The sequence below is a fragment of the Pteropus alecto genome, unplaced genomic scaffold (genome assembly GCF_000325575.1).
Source record: "Pteropus alecto unplaced genomic scaffold, ASM32557v1 scaffold164, whole genome shotgun sequence".
NCBI lineage: Eukaryota > Metazoa > Chordata > Mammalia > Chiroptera > Pteropodidae > Pteropus > Pteropus alecto.
The window spans coordinates 23,148,321-23,172,386 of record NW_006439568.1 but is presented as its reverse complement, the minus strand read 5'-3'; the positions used below and the strand labels follow the sequence as shown (position 1 = coordinate 23,172,386).

Here is a 24,066-nt window from a genome sequence, read left to right as displayed (position 1 = left end):
AGGAGTCTTTCCACTAAACCAAATCACTCCAAATAACCATTGTCAGGGTGCGCTAAGGGTCAAGCTTATGACAAGGAGGCAAGGGCTCACTGCAGATCTGGCAGTGACAGGCAGTCTGCCAGGAGAAGGATGTACAATCAAAAATAAAGTGCATGAAGGTGGGCTGGACTGACGGAAGGGAAACAGAACTGGGAGAAATGCCAAGAATAGCAACTAAGGTGAAGACTGGGCAGCTTACCAATAAGGGAAGCCAAGGAAATACCTTCGTAAGCTTAATTTACTTAATTCAGGTAGAAGAGAAAGTCTATCAGAGAGACTATGTTGTAATGTGGAAAAATCATAAAGAAACGTCTTTATAATCCAATCAAAAGACTTAGAAAAGATGAAATGGAGCATGAGGAGTATGATGTATTTAATCAGAGACTAAGACATGTCACATGATTGCTATGAAAAATTCTAAGGGTTTAATCTTATGGTGCATGGTCATGTTAATGCTGTGGCTTGGAACTTTAAGAGGCATGTGTGAAATATACTTAGAACTCAATCTCACTCTATGGGATATGCCAAATAAGCAACAAGAATTCATTTCCACACAAAAAGACTCGTTCTCCTAAGATTCTAGTACAGCAATGAATAGTAGTAGTACCTCTCAGAGTAAGAAAATTCCTGTAAGAGAAGGGGCCACAGACACTAGAACTAATACCAGGATCAGGTGTCCCTGGTCTAAAGGGAACCATGGGCCTTTAACCCTGTTGAGTAGATTTTCCAAGAGAATTCTTATAGCAAACATTTACTGCTTATATAGTAGAAACAGGTTCCTTGAGAAACAACAACCTTATTGCCTTTCCTGCAACAGAAAATAGAAAGGAATGGGACTCAACAGTTTTGACTTCCAATGTCACCAGATACCTCTTCTAACGTTTTACATTCATTTGGGCATTATTTTAGAGATTTTTTTTAAAATGTGATTTACTCCTGATATATTTTGTTTTGCTTTGATTTTAGGGTTAGTAAATACATAGAAATACCTGTTATTATTTGCCATCCTAACAACCATTTACCCTTCTCCTGCTAACATGTTCTGATTTCCCTTTAGAAAATCACTACTTCCCCATCCTCAGACCATGTATGTCTAGTAGTCAGCTCCATCCTAGCTCCAAGTTAGACACATGACCTATGTCTAAGCCAACTACTATTTTCTCAGAGAAAGGCACATGACTCATTCAGAAACAGTGAGGTATAAGACTGCTGGATTTCAACTAGAAAGGTATAACCCAGGCAGCTGCTGGCAGTCACCTTTGAACTATGAAGCAAGAGTCTGTATGAGAGTGGAATCAATACAGAGGTAGCAGAATAATTCACTCTGCCTTGAAGCAACCCATGCATGAAACTAGCCCTGCAAAGATTTTTGGTATGTGAGCAAATAAATTCCCTTTTTGGCTTAAGCCCATTGAGGCTGGGTTATCTGCAACTTATAACCAAGAGCTGAAACTGATATAAATTTGAAGTCGTTAGCAAAAAGTGGGAAAGTTTCTAGAAAAGAGGTTTGTTTAAAGCATAAACCACTGACCAACTTTAGAAATGCTAGAGGTTATTTCAGATATTTAACAGCATGAGATCTCTGAAGATGATTTCTGTTTTCTGTCCCCAAACAAAAAGGGTACAAAAATTGGGGGCAAGGGAAGTCTTTTACAAGAAGCATGCGGACTTTTTTTTAAGCCTCCTTTTTGCCTTCATTTTCCTACTACTATCTCCCCCAGCTAATACTCCAAATTGTATTAATGTTGCATTTAGATTTCTCATTTTATATAACTCCTCAAATGTTTCAGTTTCCATTAGTTTTTATGACATACATTATATAACCACAAACAACAGTGACCAAATCCCTTTGCTAAAATCAATGCTTTAGAGAAACTTGAGGAGTTAAGTAGCAATCTCCAAAATACCTAAATCTCAAAAGTAATGCTTAAGTTTATATGTAAGACTTTATCTGAACATTCATCAAGCCTCAGATTCCAACTTCTTTACAACCAAAATTTCTCCCACTCTTACTCCTTCTCTCGAGAAAAAGAATACATACATTTAATAGGGCTCTCAGATATTCAACATGAAAAAAAAAAAAAAAAACACAGAAAAAGAGCAGAGCTACTCAGTAACTCCCCGCAACCCCTCACCACTCTATCTCATCCCACCCAAAAAAGGAGGCTTGAGATTATAAAATAGCCAAGGTTTTAAACAATAAAAAATTTATGGGATTCTTCCCGAAAAACACAGATCTGCTCAACACAAAGTACATACATTAGGAAAACGTAACTAGAATATTTTAGCTATTATTATATACAAAAGGGCAGAGAGAGGTTGTCTTTCATGAAATCTGGACTGCAGATGTCAGGCCAAAAAAAAAAAAAGATTAATAATCTATCACGAAGTCCCACAACTAGTGATTCAAAATGAAAGCTTTCACTACTTACACCATATGTAAATATACACATATACACGCTGCTTTATAATCCCTTGATCTGAAGAGAAAGAGAACTGATACTCTACTGTGAAAATGGTCAGTGGGCAGACATTTTAAAATCCTTTCCCACATGAAAAGATTCCTGAAAAAGAGATCAGAAGACAACAAAAAAGCACTCAATATATATGGAGTTGTAAATCCTGTATGAACTAGTATCTATTACACAAAGGGGGAACATGCAACAAAGTGATTAAGAAAGTCAAACATGAATTAGTCCAACAACACAGAGGCAAATTTAAACCCCAAAAAGTACTTTATGGAATAGAAATCCACACATATCAAAAAGATGTCTGTTATTAACAATGAAATAATGTCAAACTTTGAAGTTCCAAATAAATCTTAAATTAATAAAAAATTGGTATGCCCTCATCAAGAAAAAAATCTGTTTGAAGTAGTACATAATTAACATCAAGGCAGAACACATATTTTTAAAATACAACAAATCAAGCATTTACTAAAGAGGCTATTATGTACAAGGCATTAATTCTAAGGGCACTAAGGTAAAATATCCTAGTATATATTGAATAGCCACTACCTAAATCTATTAAAGAAGTCCTCACTGTACCTAAAAATGTAAATCCTATCTTTTGGAGTATATACCTCTTTCATTAACAAAGATAATTCAAAGTGCCAACAGTGAATGCTAGGATTCTGTCCTTGGTTCCATAGTCCTTTATATTCTTCTACTCAAACACATCTGATAAAAGTTCACAATGCAAGGACACCCCTATCTACATAAGTAAGATGATAGGACGATGACAATATCAACAACAAATACACATAGGGCTTTTTATGTGCTAGGTGCTGTTCCTAGCACTTTTCATATATGTAATCTTCAGTACAACTCAATGATGTAGGGTAGTCTTCTTACCTCATTTAGCAGATGAAGAAAATGAGTCACTGAGAAGTTAAGAAACTTGCTCAAGTTCACACAGCTAGTAGAGCCAGGATTCAAATCCAGACAGTATGGCTCCAGAGTCTGTGCTTAACTACTACAGTTCAGTTCTAGCAGTTAACTATAATTTTAACCCTTTCTTTACCTCTAATCTACATTACCAATCTATGATTCAGTTTCTTACCTGGAAAATGGGCCAATACCAGTTCTTATCTCATATGGTTGTTCAATCCTCATATGAAGATTAAGTGAATATATGTAATGTACTTAAAACAGTATCTGGCACATAACAATACTATGTAAGTAACTGTTCTTACAATATCTACAAATGTCCGTCACGGGAGTTGAGAATCACCGTCAGTGAGAATTTACCAAGCAGAATGGTCTTGATGCATCATCACTCATACTTCTAAAGAAGTGATGCTTAAATAAAACTTGACTTCCCCAATTATTTCCACTATGAAATAACATGTCCACCACTAGCCTTCAGGAAAATACATATACATAAGTTAGCAGTTGCTCTCTTTAGTCTGGAATTTCCTCTCCATTATTTTGTTCCCTCAGCCCACCCCCGGCCGATATCTCAGAGATATATCTAATCCTGATAAAGGTAGATACTAAAAATTTCTCCTAAGTACCAAACTGAATGTGTATGTAAGTTTTAAGACACAAAGTTCATTTGGTATTCTAATGTCAGTCTCATCTGTACAGCTGAGATACTGAGTACTCTTAAAGGTTTCAACCAGAATGCTACTCTCAGAGCTTGCCTTCACCAAGAGCTAAAAGATTATGGAGCCTAAAAGAACAAAAGCGATCCTCTAGTCCAGGGTTTAGTCCTGATCAACATTTAAACGTGCTTCTAATTTTCTGTTGTGACAACATTCTTGTATATGTCTCGCTGTACAATTGTGCTAGAATTTCTCTAAGGTACAGACAGAAGAGGAGAACTGCTGGATGGATCCTAGGGTGCAAACATATTCAACTTCATAAGAGCTTATCGAATTACTCCTGAAAGTAGTTGTACTACTTTATACTCCTAAGAATATGAAACTATACATAGTATACATAAGACAAGGGGGGAATTATCGATTCAGGTTCAAAAACCAGACTGAATTTGTACTTGATTTGTTTAGTTATTTGTCTCTCCTCCTTCTGAAACCCTATTAAACTGATAGAGAATTTTTTAATGAAAAAAACTAATATAAGAATCAACACAGAGGGTATAATAAATTTGAAAGCATTTCTACGGAATCACAGACAAGAGCAGTGAAAGAAGGGGTCTGCCAAAAGAAGTGACTACCAAGTGAATTCTAGACAGGCTCCAAATTAGAACCATAAGGTGAGAGGACAGGAGGTGAGAAGAGGGACGGAAAAGGACTCACACCTAAGCACATCCTTGTGAAATATCTTGTTCCTTTGGCAATATCAGAAACAAGAAGATGAAGAGAAAAGTTTTGGGGTGGGGCGGGGGGAGAAACCAACAAACAAATAAGACTGACAGGCATTAGCTATAACATAAGCAACACTGGATGCTAGAAGATAATGGAGGAAAACTCTCAAAGTTCTGAGAGAAACTTATTTTCAATATAAAATTCTACATAGGCTATCAACCAAGTATGAAAGCAAAATAAAGATATTTTCAGATATTTTCAGGACTCAAATAGCTGACCTCGTATTCTTGTATCATGAAGAAGATAGTTTAGGAAGAATATAAAACAAGAGTGAAAACCAAGGAAATATGAAATATACAAGAAAATAGTGGCACTAACCCAGGAGTCCAGTGAAAAGAAATTCCAAGGATGCAGCTGTAGCTGTACAGCAGACCTAAAAAGCAATGAGTCTACATTAAATAAGAAATCAGGAAGTTCCAACGAATGTCTTCTCAAAGAAGAAACATAAATTCCAAGGAAACAGATAAAACGAGTTAAGAAGCTAGAAGACATTAGCAAAATGATAAAGATGGGATGTGCTGCTTCTCTCGACATGCAAAAAATAAGAAAAACTCCAGGAAAAACAAAAAATTATATAACATCATGATCCCAACATAGATCCAACAAACTAAAATGCGGCAATGATTTCGAGCAATTGATTAAGCATGAGGAAAGTAAATCCATTTAAACCAGATGCTAGAACATTCTCTTTCAGGTGACCTAGGAGTATGACATTGGACTTTTAGAGATGGAAATATAATTTTAGCATATCATTGTTTCCTCTTCCAAGATGTCCTTTGCCATCTCTTCTCTGACTCAATCATCCATTCATTCATTCATATATGCATTCATTCATTCATTCATGTAACAAGTATTTACTGAGCATCCAACATGCTAGGTACTGTCTGAGGAGCAGAGGTAAAACAGTGAGAAAAAAAAAAGACAAAATCCTGCCATTGTAGAATCTGCATTCTAATAATAGATGACGCCTCCTCTTCCAAGAATCTGAAGGGCTCTCTCTCCTATGAAGCTTTCTCTGAACTCCCATGCTAAGTACTTTGCCTATTCAGCTCCTAAAGAACTTAACAGAATGGAATTTGACTTTTTATGCTGTATTACACTACACCTCCAATAGTGTGTAAACAGTGCGACAACAGCAACATTTGTTATTTATACCACTAATGCAGAGCACTGGGCCTAGATCAATAACTGTATTTTGAACCTTTCCATTCATCCGAAATGTAAATAAAATTGCCAAGTAAAATGTAAAGCACTAAACAAATGTTACTTATTATTTAACAGATGAGGAACTAAAGACCTTGTCAGTTAAATGACTTGCCTAGATCACAAAACCAGTTTGTGGAAGGGCCAAAATGAAAATCCATAGTGCTAGGGTGAATTACAATAAGTGGTCAAATCAATAAATGGGCCAAAATGAGAGAGAATAACCTTAGGCATTTTCTTAGAACAGTTCCAAGTACACAATAAATGTCTAAGACATAGATTCTATTTCTTCCATATGTAAAGGCATAACTTTACAATTATGTAAAGATCATTTTGAAAGCCTCTAATCAAAAAATATAATCTTTTAAAAGCTTCCATTTCACAGAGTTGTGTATTTCTACTTTGCTCTATATAATTCTTGAAACGCATAAATGTTTAGAGATGTTAATGGCATTTATTTCAAAATATATTGGGGTTTTTTTTTTAACTATTTCCTCACAAGGAAACCTTAAAAATTATTCTCTTAAATATTTTATTTATTTAGTTCCACAAATCTGGACTTTTTGTTCTTTGTAAACTCAAAAATACTCAAAAAATATATAATGCTTACTTAAACTTCCATTAACAACAACTAAAGGCAGGTTTCTCTTTCAACAGCCAAAGTTGGCCTACGATTAAAGTTATCAAGGTATACATTTACAAAATTAAGCAAAAAATTAAATTCACATACATGTATAACTGTCCCTGTGTCGCTTAAAGGAGGGGAAGGCAACTGCAACTACTCTTCTCTTAAACACTAAAAGCTGAATGATTAATTGTGATTTCCAAGTACAGGATACCACAGTGGGATTATCTACACAGAGATTTCACCAAACTTAAAAAGATGGTTTAAAATAATATTTAAAAAGTCAGTTACTAAACATATATGATACCAGGACTTGAGCTGTGTTTGTGGGTCTGATCAGGAATTTAACTCACATATATTTATTTATAGGTCCCCCAATACTTACAAACTGAAAGACTCAATGAATACTAACTAAATAGTGATTTTTCACTCATAATGCAACCAGGAGACTCCCAGAAACTTTTATCTGCCACTGGAACATAGGAGAGTTTCACCTTCATCCTACCTCTAGCACCACCACCGTTAGTGACCACAATTACCATTCATTAGAAGCTCAAATGCCAACTCTGTGATCTGCCCTCTGTTAAGTAGCAGCACTTTAAACGGACGTAATATTCACCTTTTGCTACTCAGCCTCAGTTCCAATCACTGAAGTAAGCCTAATGAACTCCCAAACTTAATTCTATGCCTTTGTCTTTTCCTAGATGTTTCCCAAAGAAAAAGTATAGGTCAGGACATAAAACCACTGAAAGAGATATTTTGAAGCTCCTTCTTTAATATTTGTTCTGACAACCAGATGATTGATTTTGTGACTTTTAAAATACAAGTGCTCATATAACTATTAGCAAACTGTCATGCAGCCCTGCAAACTGACAATAAAAGGGCCAACAACAAAAGACAAAAAGATAGGCACAAAATGGAAATAAAAGAGACTAAAACACATATGAAAAGATGTCAATTTACCTAGTAGTCAAAATATGTCAAATAATAGAAAAAATTATAATAATAATAGCAGCTAACATTTATTGTGCTCTTTCTTTACATAAGAGTGAATATGCACAAAAGACTTACCTAATTAATTAATCAACCAATTACCAAATAGATATGCAACTATCTGGGAAAACAGAAAAAGTTTAAAAGAGAGGAGATATTTGAGCATGGATACAAATTCATTAAAGCAAAGACTAGGAGTGGGGAGGGACACACAAAAGTAGAGAAGAGGATGAGGCAATATCATATACAAAAACACTAAAATATGAATCCAATTTTTAGTTCCAGGAGCCAGTTCTTATTGTGAGGTTGGAATATAAAGTGCATAATAAAAGTGATAAATAATGACACTGTTCAGATAAGAGGTAAGATATAAACAGTATTTTACTTTAGGCTAAAAAAGATTGAACTGCAATGTTTTTTTTTTTTAAATATATAACTAAATCAGATTTGTTTTTCCCTAAGCCATTAATTTTCAAGAAAACATTTGGTCAAAACAGATAGCAACTGATAATTAAAAATCAAGAACACTTAATCCCTAATGATATTTCTTTCAAAGAGAAGCATAATTCTACAAAAAGTAGGTTACTTAGGTGGTTTTCCAAAAGTCATTCTTCATAAAACAAACCAAAAATCTAAAAGAAACAGCCAATCTAGAGTTCCTTACCCAACAAATATATCATTCAAAAATGAAGGGAAGTAACAACTTTCATATTAAGAAAAAAACAAAAACCAAAAAACCAAAAAACAAGATCTTATGACCACCATTCCCACACATAAGGAAACACTAACAGACATTGTTCTTCAAGCAATTGAGAAATGCAGAAAATAATAAAGAGCAATAAAAAGCATAAATATAATATTTAAGTAAATATAAACACTAACAATAACTAAGAATGCCTAGTGCAGTTTACAGTGTATACAGAATTAAAAGAAGCAACAAAACATATAACAAAAAACAAAAGAGCATATAAATCCTAAAAAAAACCCAATCACAGATTGATTGTTCTGTGACCATGAAAACAACAGCTAGTAAAGTGAGTTTTAAGAGAGCAAGGGCAACTGTTTCACTAGTCACATTTTTGAAAGCCAGCTGATCAATAACAGCTATGTCTCTGAAATTCAGACAAAATTTTCATTCCACTAAACATTCCTATAAATGATCAAATATTACAATGTCAAGGCATTTTTCTTATATTGCTAACCTTCATAACAATGGTACTCCTTTTAGAAAACACATAAATGAAGGAAAAGTAGAATACAAATACCTTGAGATTTGATAGAAGCTGTTATCAAGGCAACACTCAGAGACAATGTACCTATAATTCCTGACCCATCTCAGGCAGCTGAGTTCTTTTTCATATTTAGGAATCAGATTCTCCCACTCTACCTGAAGCCCAAGGATTACACTGTTCTGTGAGAATAACAATTAAACTATTCCAAATTTATGATTCTCCAACATGTTCAGTAGATTCTGTCTTCTAAAAAACAATACAAGGAGAGTAAAATCTTTCCTTATTGGTGATGGAGAGTTACAAGGATAAGGATCCCACCCATATTTATCTTTATAGAACTATAGTATACTGTCGCAGTTTGTTACTGGCAACAAGAAATAAAGTACTTAGATCAAATACTTCCTAGCTATTCAAAATGTTAACATTAATATTTGAAATCAAGAAAATAGATTTTCCATTTCACGAAATTTTACTACATATTTCTACCTAGTAATTTTAAAAAACAAATGTACTGACATTAGCCCTGAAATGGTTTTAAAACATATCTCTAACTAGAGTTAATTCTTTTCAATTAAAGCATTGCTCTGTCACTCAAGAGTCATCTGATTTACATAAATGTTAGTTAAACACCACAGAAATTCTAAAATATGTACATAGAATGTCAAAAATCACTTAATCCATCTGTCAAAACAGGGATTATTGAAACAGTTTCACTTCCTTTAAAAGGAATCCTATTTACCTTATTTTCTCTAACAGGAAAAAAAAAACTTTAAAATGATTCTGGTTAACCACAAATTGACTCAAGTAGTTAAGTATTTTTCTGAATGTATTTTACGGAAACTTGTCTGACAATACATAATAATGTCATATAGTAATTTGGTTACTGTTCTACAGAATTACAAATTATTTCACTAATTATTATTCTTAGTCATGCACAGATAAGAAGGTCACTTTTGTCTTTATAAATTATCCAAGCAAACTAGATGCATTGCTAGCCAAAAGTAAATAATTTTGTAAATAGCTCTTTTACTTAGGGTTAAAACATAACCATAAAAAAAGCTATTATTAATGACACCTTTCACTAAGCTGAATTCACCAAAATTTTTAGAAAGGTATATACTAGCTCTATCACTTTCAAACATCCTAATTATATTTAGAAAAATAAAGACAAAAATTGTTTTTCAATTATTTTTAAAAATTCAGAAACAAAAAACTTCAACTGTTTACCACTCATAGATTATAATAATAGAAAAAAACTTAAGATAAAGAAATGCCACGAATACCATGAACTTTAAATAAAATTCTAGCCATAATTTATTGAACTCACATTAATAAAGAACACACACAATGATTCCAAACGAAGAAAAGTACCCTGGTAGTTTCTCGATGACTTACCAAAAATTATCTTAATAAATTAAATAATCCATATAACTCCTAAATTTGCCATACAAAGATATGTGGCTGGTTCTCATATCTCATATTAGATCCCTTTACACTCTAAAAACCTTTTCTTTTTTTCACACGAATATTTTCTTTGTAACAAAATACTACCTGGTCAGATTCTAAATATGATTCTTTAGAAATGAGATCAGCAAAACAATTTAAAAATACTTACTGTCTTGTTTCGTAATCTAATTATGTCCGAGACAGAGCCTGCTCCACAGTATTCCATAACAATCCAGAGGTCTGTGTTCTTAAAGTAACTGCCATAGTACTTTACAACATATGGGCTAAAGAAAAACACACAATCGTATTTAGTTAATTCCCAAAGAAAATGATTTCTTAATCCCAACATAAGGTATTTTCAACATTTCATAATGTTCCAATAAGTAAACTTAATGACTAAACTTCTATTGTACATCGAATTATCTATATGTGAGGTTCACCAACTGTGTATAATTAGGCTTTAATTCATGGATGAAATTTAACAGGATTACAAACCAGAGGAGGCCCAAGTGTTTTCAGTGATTCCCAAGAAAAAAAGCCTTTCTTTTGCTAAAGGACTTACTACTTAACATAAGGAACCAATAAAAATATTTTCCTTTAACTAAAACATTCTAAATATAAATCTTCTAAAGGATTTTGCCTTCAGTCAAATATTAACACTGAACTTTAAAATACTCTCTATTTAAGTGAAGTTTATGTATAAACTGATGTATAAAACATCTTGTCAAACTCAAAGAGGCAGACTATCCATATTCATAGAATACATAAAAAGATGGAAAATGCAAGGTAGCATAAACTAAGCTGTATACAGCTTAAATGCTACAAGAGCTCAAAGGAAGTGACCATGGTGGAGCCATCAGAGAGAACTATGTAACAATGGGGAGGGGGCTGAATTATGAAAAAAAGGTTAAACTTCAAAATATTGGTGGAGAAAAAAGAAAGGCCATGACCAAGGCACAAATATACAAAGGAGAAAACTAAGAATGGCATGTTCAGTAGGTATTTCTATCTAGTAGTAGCTATCATGAAAAGTGGAAGCAGTATAAATAAGACAAGAGAATCAAATAAGCAAAAAATAATAAAAAATGTAAAGTACTATAAAAGGCCACATAGAGACACCACCAAAAGAAGTTTAAGAGAAGACTGTCAGGGAAGACTTCTCAGCATAGCCTTCACAATTTTAGCTGTCTTGAACTCAAGGATAGAACAGACTGGTTAGAGCATAAAGGGCTTGAACTAAAACCGATAGCTACAGTGCTAGAATTTAATCCTATTTATCCCTACTGCTCCTCATTACCTTTTGCAGAAACTTCCCAACTGGTCTCTGTCATAGTTATCTAACCCATTCTAATCTATGCTCCATACAGCTGACAAGGTTACTTTCCTTTAAAATAAAAGTAAAATAGGCTGATGATATTGCTCTTCCCATTTAAAAAAACAAACAAACAAACAAACAAAACTCCAATGGCTCTACATTAGCAAAGGGAAAAAGTCTTAATTGCTTCATATCACATACAAGACCTTTCACCTTAAGTTTACAGACATACCCAACTTTGCTAGGTGTTGGGAACAGAAAGTAAATATTAGGAGTTCGTAAGTGTTCACTGAATCATTTAAGAAAAGTGCTGTTTACAAACAAATGAAACGAATACAGAGACCCACAACTTCAATTTATGAGAAACACTGAAAAGCTTTCTTTACATAAACTTCTTCGGAGTGTAAGTGCCTATGTGGAGAAACCTCTACAGGGAGTACTGCTCTTACACCTGGCTGTGCATCAGAACTACCCCACCCCGGAAGAAAGACTGCATATCCTTCAGAAAACTCTTTATAAACATTACTTTTCTCATTCAAAATTTGAAAGGTTAATAGCAGTGAGTTCAAGATTATGTTCACTGAAAAGCACATAGAAAATGTGTATGTATTTTATCTTGCAATATACACTAAGTAACCAGCAATTCTAAGGGCAGAATTGACAGCTCTTATGAAAATTAGGGATTCTAGCCTGGGCAGATACTGAAGAAACAGCTCTCTCTCTCTTTAGGGGTGAGTCAAAAGAAAGCCTTTGGGGAAAGGTAAAATTCTCTTCAAATCATTTGTGGTCGATTCTAACACAAAATCAATAGATGGATCAAAGTTCAACAGTTGTATATGATAAAACATAGCCTCAATATTTTAACCTAGAAAAGCATTTAAGGGGATAGACCTAAACAGCCATATTGAAGACATATAGTTTCTATCATTCATTCAACATTCAATCATTGACTTTCCACTTAAGCCAGGAATTAGACCAGATGTCTGTTTGATATGCAGTAGTGAACCAAAGAAACACAATTCTGACTTTCATATGGTACACATCCGCAAAACATACACAGATATTAGAGAAGTAAACCCGCAAATAAATATAATTCTAACTATGGTAAACTCCATGAGGAAAGATGCCAGTCTGTCTTACTTTATTTTATCCTTAGTACTTCTCTTCTTATATTTACAGACAAAAGGAATGAATAAGTGAACAAATTAGCGATCATAGAAAAATTAACACAAGAGACCTAACTGAGGCCTCCTTGGAGGAATAATATTTAAGCTAAGATTCAAAGGTTGACTAGAAGCCAGGTAAAGAGCATCCAGGCACCAAGAACTGTCTGTATAAAGGTCCAGAGGAAATAAAGAGGAAATAATTTCCAAGGAATCAAAAGATCAGTTTGCCTAGAATAAAGTGAGTGAAGAGAAAGGTAGAACACAATGGAGTTGCAGATGGAAGCAGGAGCCTAATAATGAGGAACCTCAAAACCAAGATAAAGCTCTTGGGCTTTATTAGATATGCAAGAGAAGATCAGAGAAGAATTTTAAGTAGGGGAAAAACATAATCTAATTTACACTCTTAAGATTTCTCTGGCCACTGCATCAAAGCTAGATTGTAGGAAAGTAAATATGGACACAGGCAGACCATTTCGGTTATGTTAGTCTATGCATGGAAGAGTCTGTATCAAGCATATCTTTTTATTTTCTGTATTTGTGATGCTCTGACCTCTGGAACCTGCTGACAATGCGTCCACTGTCCCCCTCAGGGTTAGCTAATTCCTAGATAGCACCTAAGAGCACACCTTTCATAGACAAACAAATCAATCTGGAGTCTATATCCCTGACCACCTCCAGGGCCACTATTCCCCTGTCCTAATCACCCTAGGGCCATGTACCAGAGGACTCTGAACAGCCCTATGTCCACGGCCCACTGTAATTATTCAAGCTAGTCAATCCTAAACCTGTCTACCCTGTCTCATACATTCCTTCCCTAGGAAACCACAAGAAAGGTTCTTGCCCATGTTTTCCCCTCTCTCCCTCTGCCTCCTGACAGTTCCTGGAACTTCCCTGTATGTGTCCTCCTCTTCTCAAGCCCTCTTACATGGCAGGCTCCCTCCTCTTGGGTGTAAGTTTAACAGTCTATCTTTTCTGCGGCAATCTGTCTCCTGATTTGTTAGACTCAACGTACCTGAATAATAATAAAACCTACATTTTAAAGAGACATTGGTGGCTTGGAGTGAGAGTAAAAGAACGAAAATCAAAGTCAAGAAATATTTTCAAGGTACATGCAACACAATTCGATAATAATGTAGACTAGCAAGCTAAGAGACAGTAAGTAAGCAAGTTTTTCTTCTGTGTTTTATCCACTGTGCCCCCCATCAATTGCACACTAAATATAAGATTGGAAAATTAAAGACTGAAATTTAAAGCCATCACTTTTTAAAAATTAAAAACACAGGTATAACTATGCTCAGAGAGTTCAAGACCTGGGACTTCTGTTTCCACTGACACAGATGTCATTCATTTAAATTCACTCAAGATCATTCATGTATCATTTTAAAATAGTTCAATAACATTTACTAAACAACATATATGGCAGTCTCTCTAGTATCACAACTCAAAATAGAAATAGTATAAAAAGAGAAGTGAAAACCAGAGGGAAAAAATAGAAAAAGCACTACGAACTCACAACTATTTGCATCTTATATAAACACTATTCATGGTATAAGTTATTTGGACTGAATCATTATGTTTAAGCTTCTTATGGAAATTCAAATGTTAGTTTTTATGGCCTAAAAGATAATTAACATTTTTATATTAAATTGAATTTCATCTTAATGGAAGAAAACCATGTACTGCTAAAGGTATTTTTTAATAGACTTTTATTTTCTAGAACAGTTTTAGGTTCACAGAAAAACTGGAGGGAAAGGTACAGAGATTTCCCACACACTGCCTGCCCCACACATGCATAGCTTCCCCATTATCAACATTCCCCCACCAGAGTGGTACACTTGTTATAACTGATGACTCTACATCAACACACCACTAGGTCTCAAAGTCCATACTTTACATTAGGGTTCACCATCAGTGTTGTACATTCTATGGGTTGGAACAAATGTATACGACTGAATCCACCATTATGGCATTATACATAGTAGTTTCACTGCCCTAAAAATCTTCTGTGCTCTGCCTATTCATCCCTCCCAGGCTCCTAACCTCTCAAAACAACTGATTTTACTGTCTTTATAGTTTAATCTTTTCTAAAATGTCATATAGTTGAAATCATACAATACGTAGCCTTTCAGATTGGCTTCTTTCACTTGATATATGCATTTAAGTTTCCTCTATTTTTTTATAGCTTGATAATTCATTTCTTTTTAGTGCTGAATAATATTCTATTGTCTGGATGTACCAGTTTGTTCATACATTCACCTACTAAAGGACACTCTGGTTGCTTCCAAGTTTTTGATAATTATGAATAAAGCTGCTATAAACATCCATGTGCAAGTATTTGTATGGACATAAGTTTTCAACTTCTTTTGTGTAAATACCAAGGAGCACCACTGCTGGATGGACCATATGATTAAGAGTATGCTTACTTTTGTAAGAAAACTGCCAAACTGACCCCTAAACTGGCAGTACTATTTTGCATTCTCACCAGCAATAAATGGAAGTTCCTGTTGCTCCAAACAGTATTTGGTGTTGTCAGTGTTCTGGATTTTGGCCATTCTAATAGGTGTATAGGGGCTGTATTAAGTTGTGATTCCCTTATATCCGCACTACCTGGCACACAGTATTCACAAGTGTTGCTGACCAGCTCTTGCCTCTACTCCTAGTAATGCCTTGAGAATACTTCACCTTTAATTGTTGGAATCTTTTTATAGACATTCCTTTCTTCAACATGGGCCCTAGAGTCAGCAACTGTGGGTTCTTATATAGCATCCCAGTCATTAAGTAGTTATGTGATCTTGGACAATTCATATAAAATCTCTAGATCCCATTTTTGGTACCTATAAAACAGTTCTTAAACATGCTTTAGCACCAAAAGCCTTTTCTTCAAATAAAATTTTAGAATGAGCCCCAATGTAGAAAAAAAAGATAAGAGCGATGACTAAGTTTCTCGTTCTGGTCAATTCTTCTCTATTTGAAGAAGATAAGCCTAGAAGCATCTCCTTAAAGCATAATATATTTGAAAAACTCTAACAGACCTACAGAGGTTCAATCTAGCATTAGCATGCTATAATTTATACATTCAACAAATATTTATTAAACACCTACTTTATGCCAAGCACTAGACTAGACACAGAAGATGCAGCAATAAACAGTGCAGATGGGCTCCCTCTAGTATTTACACAAATATACAATATTAAACACATGTCAAATATTCACTAAAATGAACCCAAAATTAAAATGCCCTCTGGTCTCTTTTTAGACTATAGAAAGCAAGACAATTTACCAAATACCCAAATAGCTAAACAGACTTATAAAAATATTTCAATTTCTGAAACACAAATCTCATTTTCTTCAAACAAAATTCCACTGTTTTACATTGGAATTTTTCAGTTTGGACTGTTTTCTTCCAAATGATTTTCATGTCGATTTCCCAATAACTCATCTTCATTAATACTACCTCAACCTCTAATACTATTCCCCACACTATTCATATCATCACCATTCACATTCGTTCAACAAAATGTACAGTGCTAGGCATTGCAATGGGTGCTGAGAAATATGATTCCTTCTCTCAAGGAATGAAGAGAAGAATAAAGATTGTGAAGACATTTCAGAAGGAAAATCTATGAGACAGTGTCATCAGAAGTATCAGAAAAAGAAAGAAGACTCTCAGTTTTGTTACTGAAAGACTAAGTATATACATGGTACCAATAACTGAACAGGAATTTGAGAGGCTTGGCTGTAACAATTAAAATTTTGGTTTTAGAATGTTAAATATGAAGTTTCTCCTGGATACTGCACTTGAGGTGCCCGGCCAGGAATGAGAAATACTCATTAGTATTTGAGTAACCACTATGTGGCAGGATCCTTGGTTAGTAAAAGATAATCCCAGACTCAAAAAATTTAAGAGTCAGGTGACAAAGAATGCAAGGGTGCAAGTACTTGAAAGAGAATGTCAGGTAAGAGAGAAGATTGGAAGCATAAGCACTGGTCAGATCATGAAAGACCTTACATTCCATCCTTATGATACTGGACGTATCTAGGCAATGGGGAGCCACTTAAATTTTAAACAGAGAATGGCTTGATTAGGTTTGCATTTTAGAAAGATGTAGCTTCAGGGAAGAAAAGGGTTGGAGGAATCAATGAAAGACAAGGTGAACAAATAGGAAGCTGTTGCAGAAATCTGAGCAAGAGCTGATATGTTCTAAGATGCACAAAGGTTAGAGGAAGAGATGTATAATAGGTAATATTTAAGACCCTGCCTTTACTAGATCACACGCAATTAAAATCTCTAAAGCAGCAGTCTCCAACCTTTTTGGCATCAGAGACTAGTGTTCCTCTAGTATCTGGTTATAAGTGGGCCGATGATCTAATATCTGATGATCTGAGGTGAAGCTGAGGAAGTGACGCTAGCACTGGGGAGCGGCTACAAATACATATGAAGCTTTGTCTGCTGTGCCCAGTTCCTAATAGGCCACAGACAAGTACTGGTCTAAAGCCCAAGGACTAGGAAACCCTGCTCTAAAGTACACAGTATAAAAAAAATTAAAATAAAATAAAAAATAAAGTACACACTAGTCCGTGAACTATTCTTAACCATAATAAAAAAACAATAGCAACATGCAAATATTAAGCACCTAATGGGTCCAATGTTATACTATCTTCAATCTTTCCTTTTCTACATCAAACTGTGGGAACCACATTCTTATCAAATAACCAAATTAACAGCAAGGTCTGGGGAAAATTTGCAACTATATATTTTGACCTGAAGACTGAGGAATGTATCATTTTTTTCTATAAATATTGAATTTCCAGTTACACAGCCTTTATGGAAAAGATGTAACATAATCTAAATCTATAGTATACAACAATGAAAAGAAAATTGAACATGCCCAAGCAACAAAGTTCCTCTAAGATTATTTGGTCACTTCATTAGTCAAAGAGCTTATATGAATCTCATACACTGCTATAAGAGAAATTTGTCCATAGATCTCTTACTAAGAGGGTCCTGACCGGGACTGAAAATGTGTCCAGACTCTCCTAAGACACCAGATCTAAGTCACCGTGTGTCAATTCTAATAAATAAAACATAAGCTGAGGGTTTCTGGGAAAGCCCTTTCCTACTTCTGTCCCTCTTCCTCCTGCCTGGAATGTAGATATAAGCCTGGTTATAAGAGCAGCCCACTTATAACCATGAAATAATAACCATGAGAACAAAGGCCGCATGCTAGGGATAGCACAGTATAAGAGGCCTGAGACAGCTGTCACTTTGTTGCTGCTATACCAGCCCTACCTCTAAATCTTTTGTAAAGGGAGAATAATAAATCCCTCTCTGATTAAGTAACTGTCGGCTAAACACAGTCCTAATTTATATACTCTGCAACCCCTATAAAGACCAGGCTACTTAATAGGGCACGTAAGATTTCATGATCAGCTCTACTGACTATCCAAACTCATTTCACAAAAATCTGTCTCATACTTTCCACTCCAGTAATTCTAAACCCTGTCAAAACAGCACATATCAGTGAGCTGTTTTTTGCCTCTCTACCTGTCTCTTTACTCTCTCTCTCTCATCCCTCCACTTCTTCACCAACTTAACTCTTCTTCAGAATTCCAGACTTCCTGACTCCTGGCTCGGACAGGTGCTCTGCTTCCTTGTTCTTACATCACCCCATGCACCTGGCAGAACAGTGATTGAGCTGTATTGTAGCTATTTGTTTTAAGTATCCATCTTCCCAACTAGACTACCACCCAGCCCCTTAAGAAGAAAAACAGTATCTTAATTTTCTTGGTATTCCTAGATTCTGGCACAGTACCTGGCCCACTGTGTATGCTCAGTAAATGTTTGTTGAATGAATTAGAATTACACAAAACATGACTGTTTTTAATAGTAAAAATGCATATAAAAAGAACTGCTAAATGGCCCCCTCTTAACATCAAAAACTTTTCACCCATAAATTTGCCCTGAAAACTGAGTATCTTCTATCACCACATGTTGCTTTATAACATCATTTCTGCTTACGTGTTGTTAAGTCCTAAAGATAACCCTGCAAAGCTGCCCCCATCTTCCTTGAAGGATTAGTCTCACTTCCAACAGAAGTCAGAAAAGTAAACTAAACAAATGACCAAATATCACATTTTATTATACACTGTAGCAAAACTCATCAAAATGAATGTAAATAAGAAGTAAAATCTATTCATACCTGTCACATTGCTGCATTATGGAAATTTCTTTGATTATTTCCTGAAGATCTGATTCAACAGGTACTTGTTTAATTGCCACAACTTGGCCAGATTCCTTATGTATTGCTTTAAACACACTTCCATAAGACCTAAAAGAAACCAAGACATTTCTTTATTTCTTTTCCTTTCAAGCATCATAACTATTAGAGAAAGAGTCTATTATGAATTGTTTACATATAGTCTTTTCTAGTTTAAAAATGATTTAAAGGTGACAAATCAAAGTAAACAAATGCTAAAAGTGAATTATACCTTAGTTTTAATGCTTCAATTATCAACGTAAAATCTATTAAAATCATCAAGTTAGTATGCAAGATTGTTGTTTTTCTTATGAGTGAAAGAAAGAGACGGTGTCAACTTAAACAAACACAGCATTAAGAAAATATAAATGGAAATTGAAAGAATGAAATATAGAATAAAAACAGCCAAAGTCTCAAGTTAGGAGAAAAAGCTGATGTCACCTTAAGCAAAATCATCCCCAGAATATCAAAGTCCCATGCCTATTCAGACTGCTTAAGAGTAACTGAAACCCCCAGGTGGGGACCACCACATAATACCAAAGTTAGAGAAGCAAGAAATCTGGTCCCCTCATTGACCAAAGGTATCCTCAAATGTTCCTTTCACTATATCCTCCTCCTCAAGGGCAAGACCACATACTACCTCTGTTATAACTCTCAAAACTGCCCATTAAATATTTGTGTGTTTTTAAAAAGCAAAAATAATGAGAAGGAAGTTATTTATACTTTGATATGAATTAGAAGACAAGGTAAAAACTGCTACCACTTACTAAGCCAGGTACTATGCTTGGTGGTTCATATGCATTATCAAATTCGACACTCTCAACTATGAAGTAAAATGTTATTACAGCCCTTTTTAAAAGATGAGGAAACAAAGACAGAGATACCAATAACCATCAAGACCATAATTCAAACATATTTTGACTCCAAAGATCACGTTCTTCTCACTTTATTATCATTACCGAAGAGAAAGAAGAACAAGCCACTGGAAGACATGGAATGTTTCCTGGTATCAGGAAACTATGCAGACTCACTTTCAAATTTACAATCTTTTAAAATAAGTGAAAAAGTGAAAAATAAGTAATAAAGCAGCTACTTTAATAAAATGAATTTTATCCTATCCTCTGTTTCTTTGGTCTTTCTGAAGTAATTTAGTTTGCTACTCAAAGTCACTTTTGGGGATGGGTGTGTGAGGGTGTGGATGTGTGTATGTGTTTGTATAGTCCTAACTTATACACATACACACATATATCTCCCCTTAAAAGCCACATATAAGTATGTATATGTACATATGTACATGATGGATGTGTGTGTATGTATGTGTATATATATACATATATATATGTATATATATTCCCTTCAATACAGAATTCAGTGCTAGATTATCTAGTGTCAATTAAGCACTACCACTCTATTCTATGAGCTTCTCATCACTGAAAAAGAGGCTGGGAACAACATTTCCCTGAATGCCCTTCCCTAAGTGGATCCTAGTTAAGAATCTGACAATGAGAAGATGTATGAAACGTGAATGGCAAAAAGTTGAGAAACCATCACTCTCCAGATGTAGTTGTAGCAGATGCACTGGCAGATATGAGAGGCGCAGCTGCTTTCTGCTGAGCTTTTGATAACCACAATACTGCTACTGCGGACTGAGAGAGTTGGTGGGAGCTTCTCAAAGATTCTTAAGGATTACAGCAGATCCCCAGTGACATTTTGAGCAACACCCATTTCGGTGCTTCAGGCTGAGGTCTTCAGCATTGGCTTATCTGACCTTCAGCAGCAGATTCCATGACCTTTGCATCTCTGGTCCTTCCACAAGTCATTTGCACTCCTAATTTTTTAAGAAACTCTTTATACCCAGAATACACAGAGTAGCTTTTCTTCCCCCTGACCAAGCCCTGCCACCAATAGTTTTTGGTCCAGGAAGTAGTTCCAGGGGAAAGAATCTTAAAGATGGGAATTTTCTATTAGCTCTTTCTTAAATTTGAAGATAATAATTACTTCGATAATGCAAATGACAAAAAGAACATTGACAGTGGCGTTCAGTGGCAAAACAATTATTTAAATTATTACCCTTAGTCATCTGGAGTCTAGGCAAAGCTTTAGAAGACCAACTACCTGTGTCAATAGAATACTATGATAAAATAAGAGTACAAGGACTATAGAATGGGTTGGCTGCCCCTGCCTACACTGGAAAAGCTATATAATAAATCTAACGAGTCCAGGGCTTAAACTCCCAGCTCAAGGCTGAGAGACCAAAATGCTTCTGAATGTCCCAAAAGAACTTAATACTTGTAAGCAGAAGGCTGAGATTTCTGAAAACCAAACTCAAAGTCTAATCTTGCCGAAAGCTGAATTACATTGCAAACTGAATTCACAACTCACCAGGTCCACTATGTTAAAGTTAGATTTTTAATTCTAAAGAGAGGTATCCAGAGTATTGGTTTTGTGACGTTTCGGTAGATTAATATTAATCTGAGTACTTCGACTCCCAAACCCTGCCAAACCTCCCTTACCAGCAAAAGCAACGCTACCACCCAGTCTGAGAATATTAGCCTCGCAATGCCTAAAAGACTACCTCAGTTGAGGCAATCACTTTTCAGGGAAATGTAGATCATCCTCTACCCCATCCCATCACCACTTCTCACTGCCTCCAGATCTATAATTACACTCAAATCCCCACAGACGCCAAAGGGATGACCCAAGAGCACCTATTATACACACCAAAAATAAAAGTTATAAGGATTTTGTCAGTTTTTGTCAGCAGAACCATAAAGAACATGTATGGGAATTGATTCCAAGTTTTCCAGGGAGAAAGGAATTTACTGATATGGACACAAGACCAGAAATTCCAGACTCTGTGTTATCTCAGTTGGAAGTGTCTCTGAGTTCGCTCAGCTAGTGAACTGAAACCTGGACTCAACAGTGGCCTACGTACGTTAAGGGAGATGTCAGCAATCCATAGTATACACTAGAGAAAGGAGATCAAAGGCTCAAGTAGATGGAATACTGGAATGGATATATACGTGACTTGCTCGCCCCCACTTATGTTCACTGAGAGAGTCTAGAGGATATTCCTTTACCAGCATTATTGAAAGTTCTATAGTGCAGGTGAGAGACAACAGAGATGCCAACACTAAAATGGACTCCTTGAATTTAATGGATGATGGGATCCACTGAGAACAGAAGACAAGTGGCAACATTTCTCCACCTCATACAAGATGCGCATGGTAATCATAACAGGTAGCAAAATAAGGCTAAATTACAGTTTTCTTTTTTAATCTAGATTTTGATAGTAAAGTTATGCTAGCTTCACAAAAATAACTGCATTTGTCATTTAAAGACTGGATAAAACTTAGCTGGTACTTTTTTTAAAGTAAAATGCACATACCATAAAATTCACCACTTTAAATATTTTAAAGAATTTTAACTCAGTGGCGTTTAGTGCATTCACAAAACTATGTAACTCTGACCTCTGTCTAGTTCCAAATCAGTTGGAACCTGCTTTCTGTCTCTATGTATTGAACTATTCTAGATACCTCATATAAATGGAATCATACAATATGTGACTTTTATACTTTGCTTCTTTCACTGAATATAATGTTTTCAAGGTTCATTCATACTGAATCATACATCAGTACTTAACTCCTTTCAATACCAATATAATATTCCTTTGTACAGATATATCACATTTTGTTTATCTATTCATCAGTTGATAGACATTTCTACATGTATCTATTGTGAATATTACCAGCTATGAGCTGGTATCTTTTGTAACTAATAGATAGTTAACTGCTTTTCCATCTTTTCTGTGATAACTGATTTATTTTTCAATTTCTTTGGGGGTCAATTCACACAATTTATATTTTCTTATGAAATCATAATTCTAGAAGTATGATTTCATACTTCTAGCTTTTCGAATGAGTTCTCATTGAGCAGTATATAGTAATCTCTTAATTTTTCAAATCATTTCTCTATCATTGGTTGCATCTTCTTTCTTATTCCAAATCTATATTTTCGCTTTTTCTTTAGTCAAAGTCAGAAGTTTAACTTTTTTATCAACCTGTTCAAAAAAGCAGATTTTACATATACTTATCCTTTCTAATTTTATTTTCTACTTCAGTAATTTCAACTTCTTTATGAATTTCCTCTTCCTAGTTTCTTTTGGTATATTTTATTATTTTTCTAACTTCTTTATATTTTTCTCATCTTTATTGAAATATAATAGACAATTAGTTGCTTGCATTTACACTGTACCATTCAATTAGGTTTTTTCACTTATAGTTGGCATACAATAATATGCCAGTTTCAGTTGTATAGCACAGTGATCAGAGATCCACACAACTTGCAAAGTGATCACCCCACTAAATCTAGTATCCCTCTTCCCCCTTACATATTTATTACATTATCAACCATCTTCCCCATGCTACACTCTACATCTCCGTGTCTACTCTGCAACTATCCATTTGAACCTCTTAATCTCTTTACCTTTATTGTCCCCCCAACCTCCCACCCATCTAGTATCCCTCTAAATATTCTCTGTACCTATGAGTTTATTTCTGCTTTTCTTGTTACTGTTGTTAATTTTGTTCTTTAGATTCCACATGCACGTGAAATCATACAATATTTGTCTTTATCCGATTCATTTCATTGAGCACAATACCCTCTAGGTCCATCAAGGCAATATCTTTTTCCATCCCCTTCCTTTTAGTCTGTGTGTGTTTTTTAATCTGAAGTGAGTCTCCTGTAGGCAATATATGTAGGGGTCTTCTTTTCTTATCCATTTCTCCACTCTATCTTTTGGTTGGAGCACTTAATTCTTTTCCATTTGAGGTATTTGTTGATAGGAATGTGGTTATTACCATCCTTTATTCCTGTTTTTGATGCATGTTTTTTCTTCTTGAAGAAGTGCTTCCAACATTTCTTGTAATCCTGGCATGGTGTTGATATTTTTGTCTGGGAATA

General features: G+C 35.0%; 1 protein-coding gene across 4 annotated transcripts in view; it reads right to left on the bottom strand.

The window, feature by feature from the left end:
- Positions 1-24,066, bottom strand: part of STK3 (serine/threonine kinase 3) — a 281,612-nt gene that overhangs the window by 222,135 nt on the left and 35,411 nt on the right. For 3 of the 4 annotated variants that reach the window (XM_025050109.1, XM_015593063.2, XM_025050107.1), the window contains 2 exons: positions 19,048-19,176; positions 10,536-10,650 (listed from right to left, as the gene is read on the bottom strand). In XM_025050109.1, the coding sequence (XP_024905877.1) occupies positions 10,536-10,650; positions 19,048-19,064 (132 nt within the window). In that variant the 5' untranslated portion in view covers positions 19,065-19,176. The remainder of the gene's footprint in view (positions 1-10,535; positions 10,651-19,047; positions 19,177-24,066) is intronic. The other variant, XM_025050106.1, reaches the window with a different exon arrangement.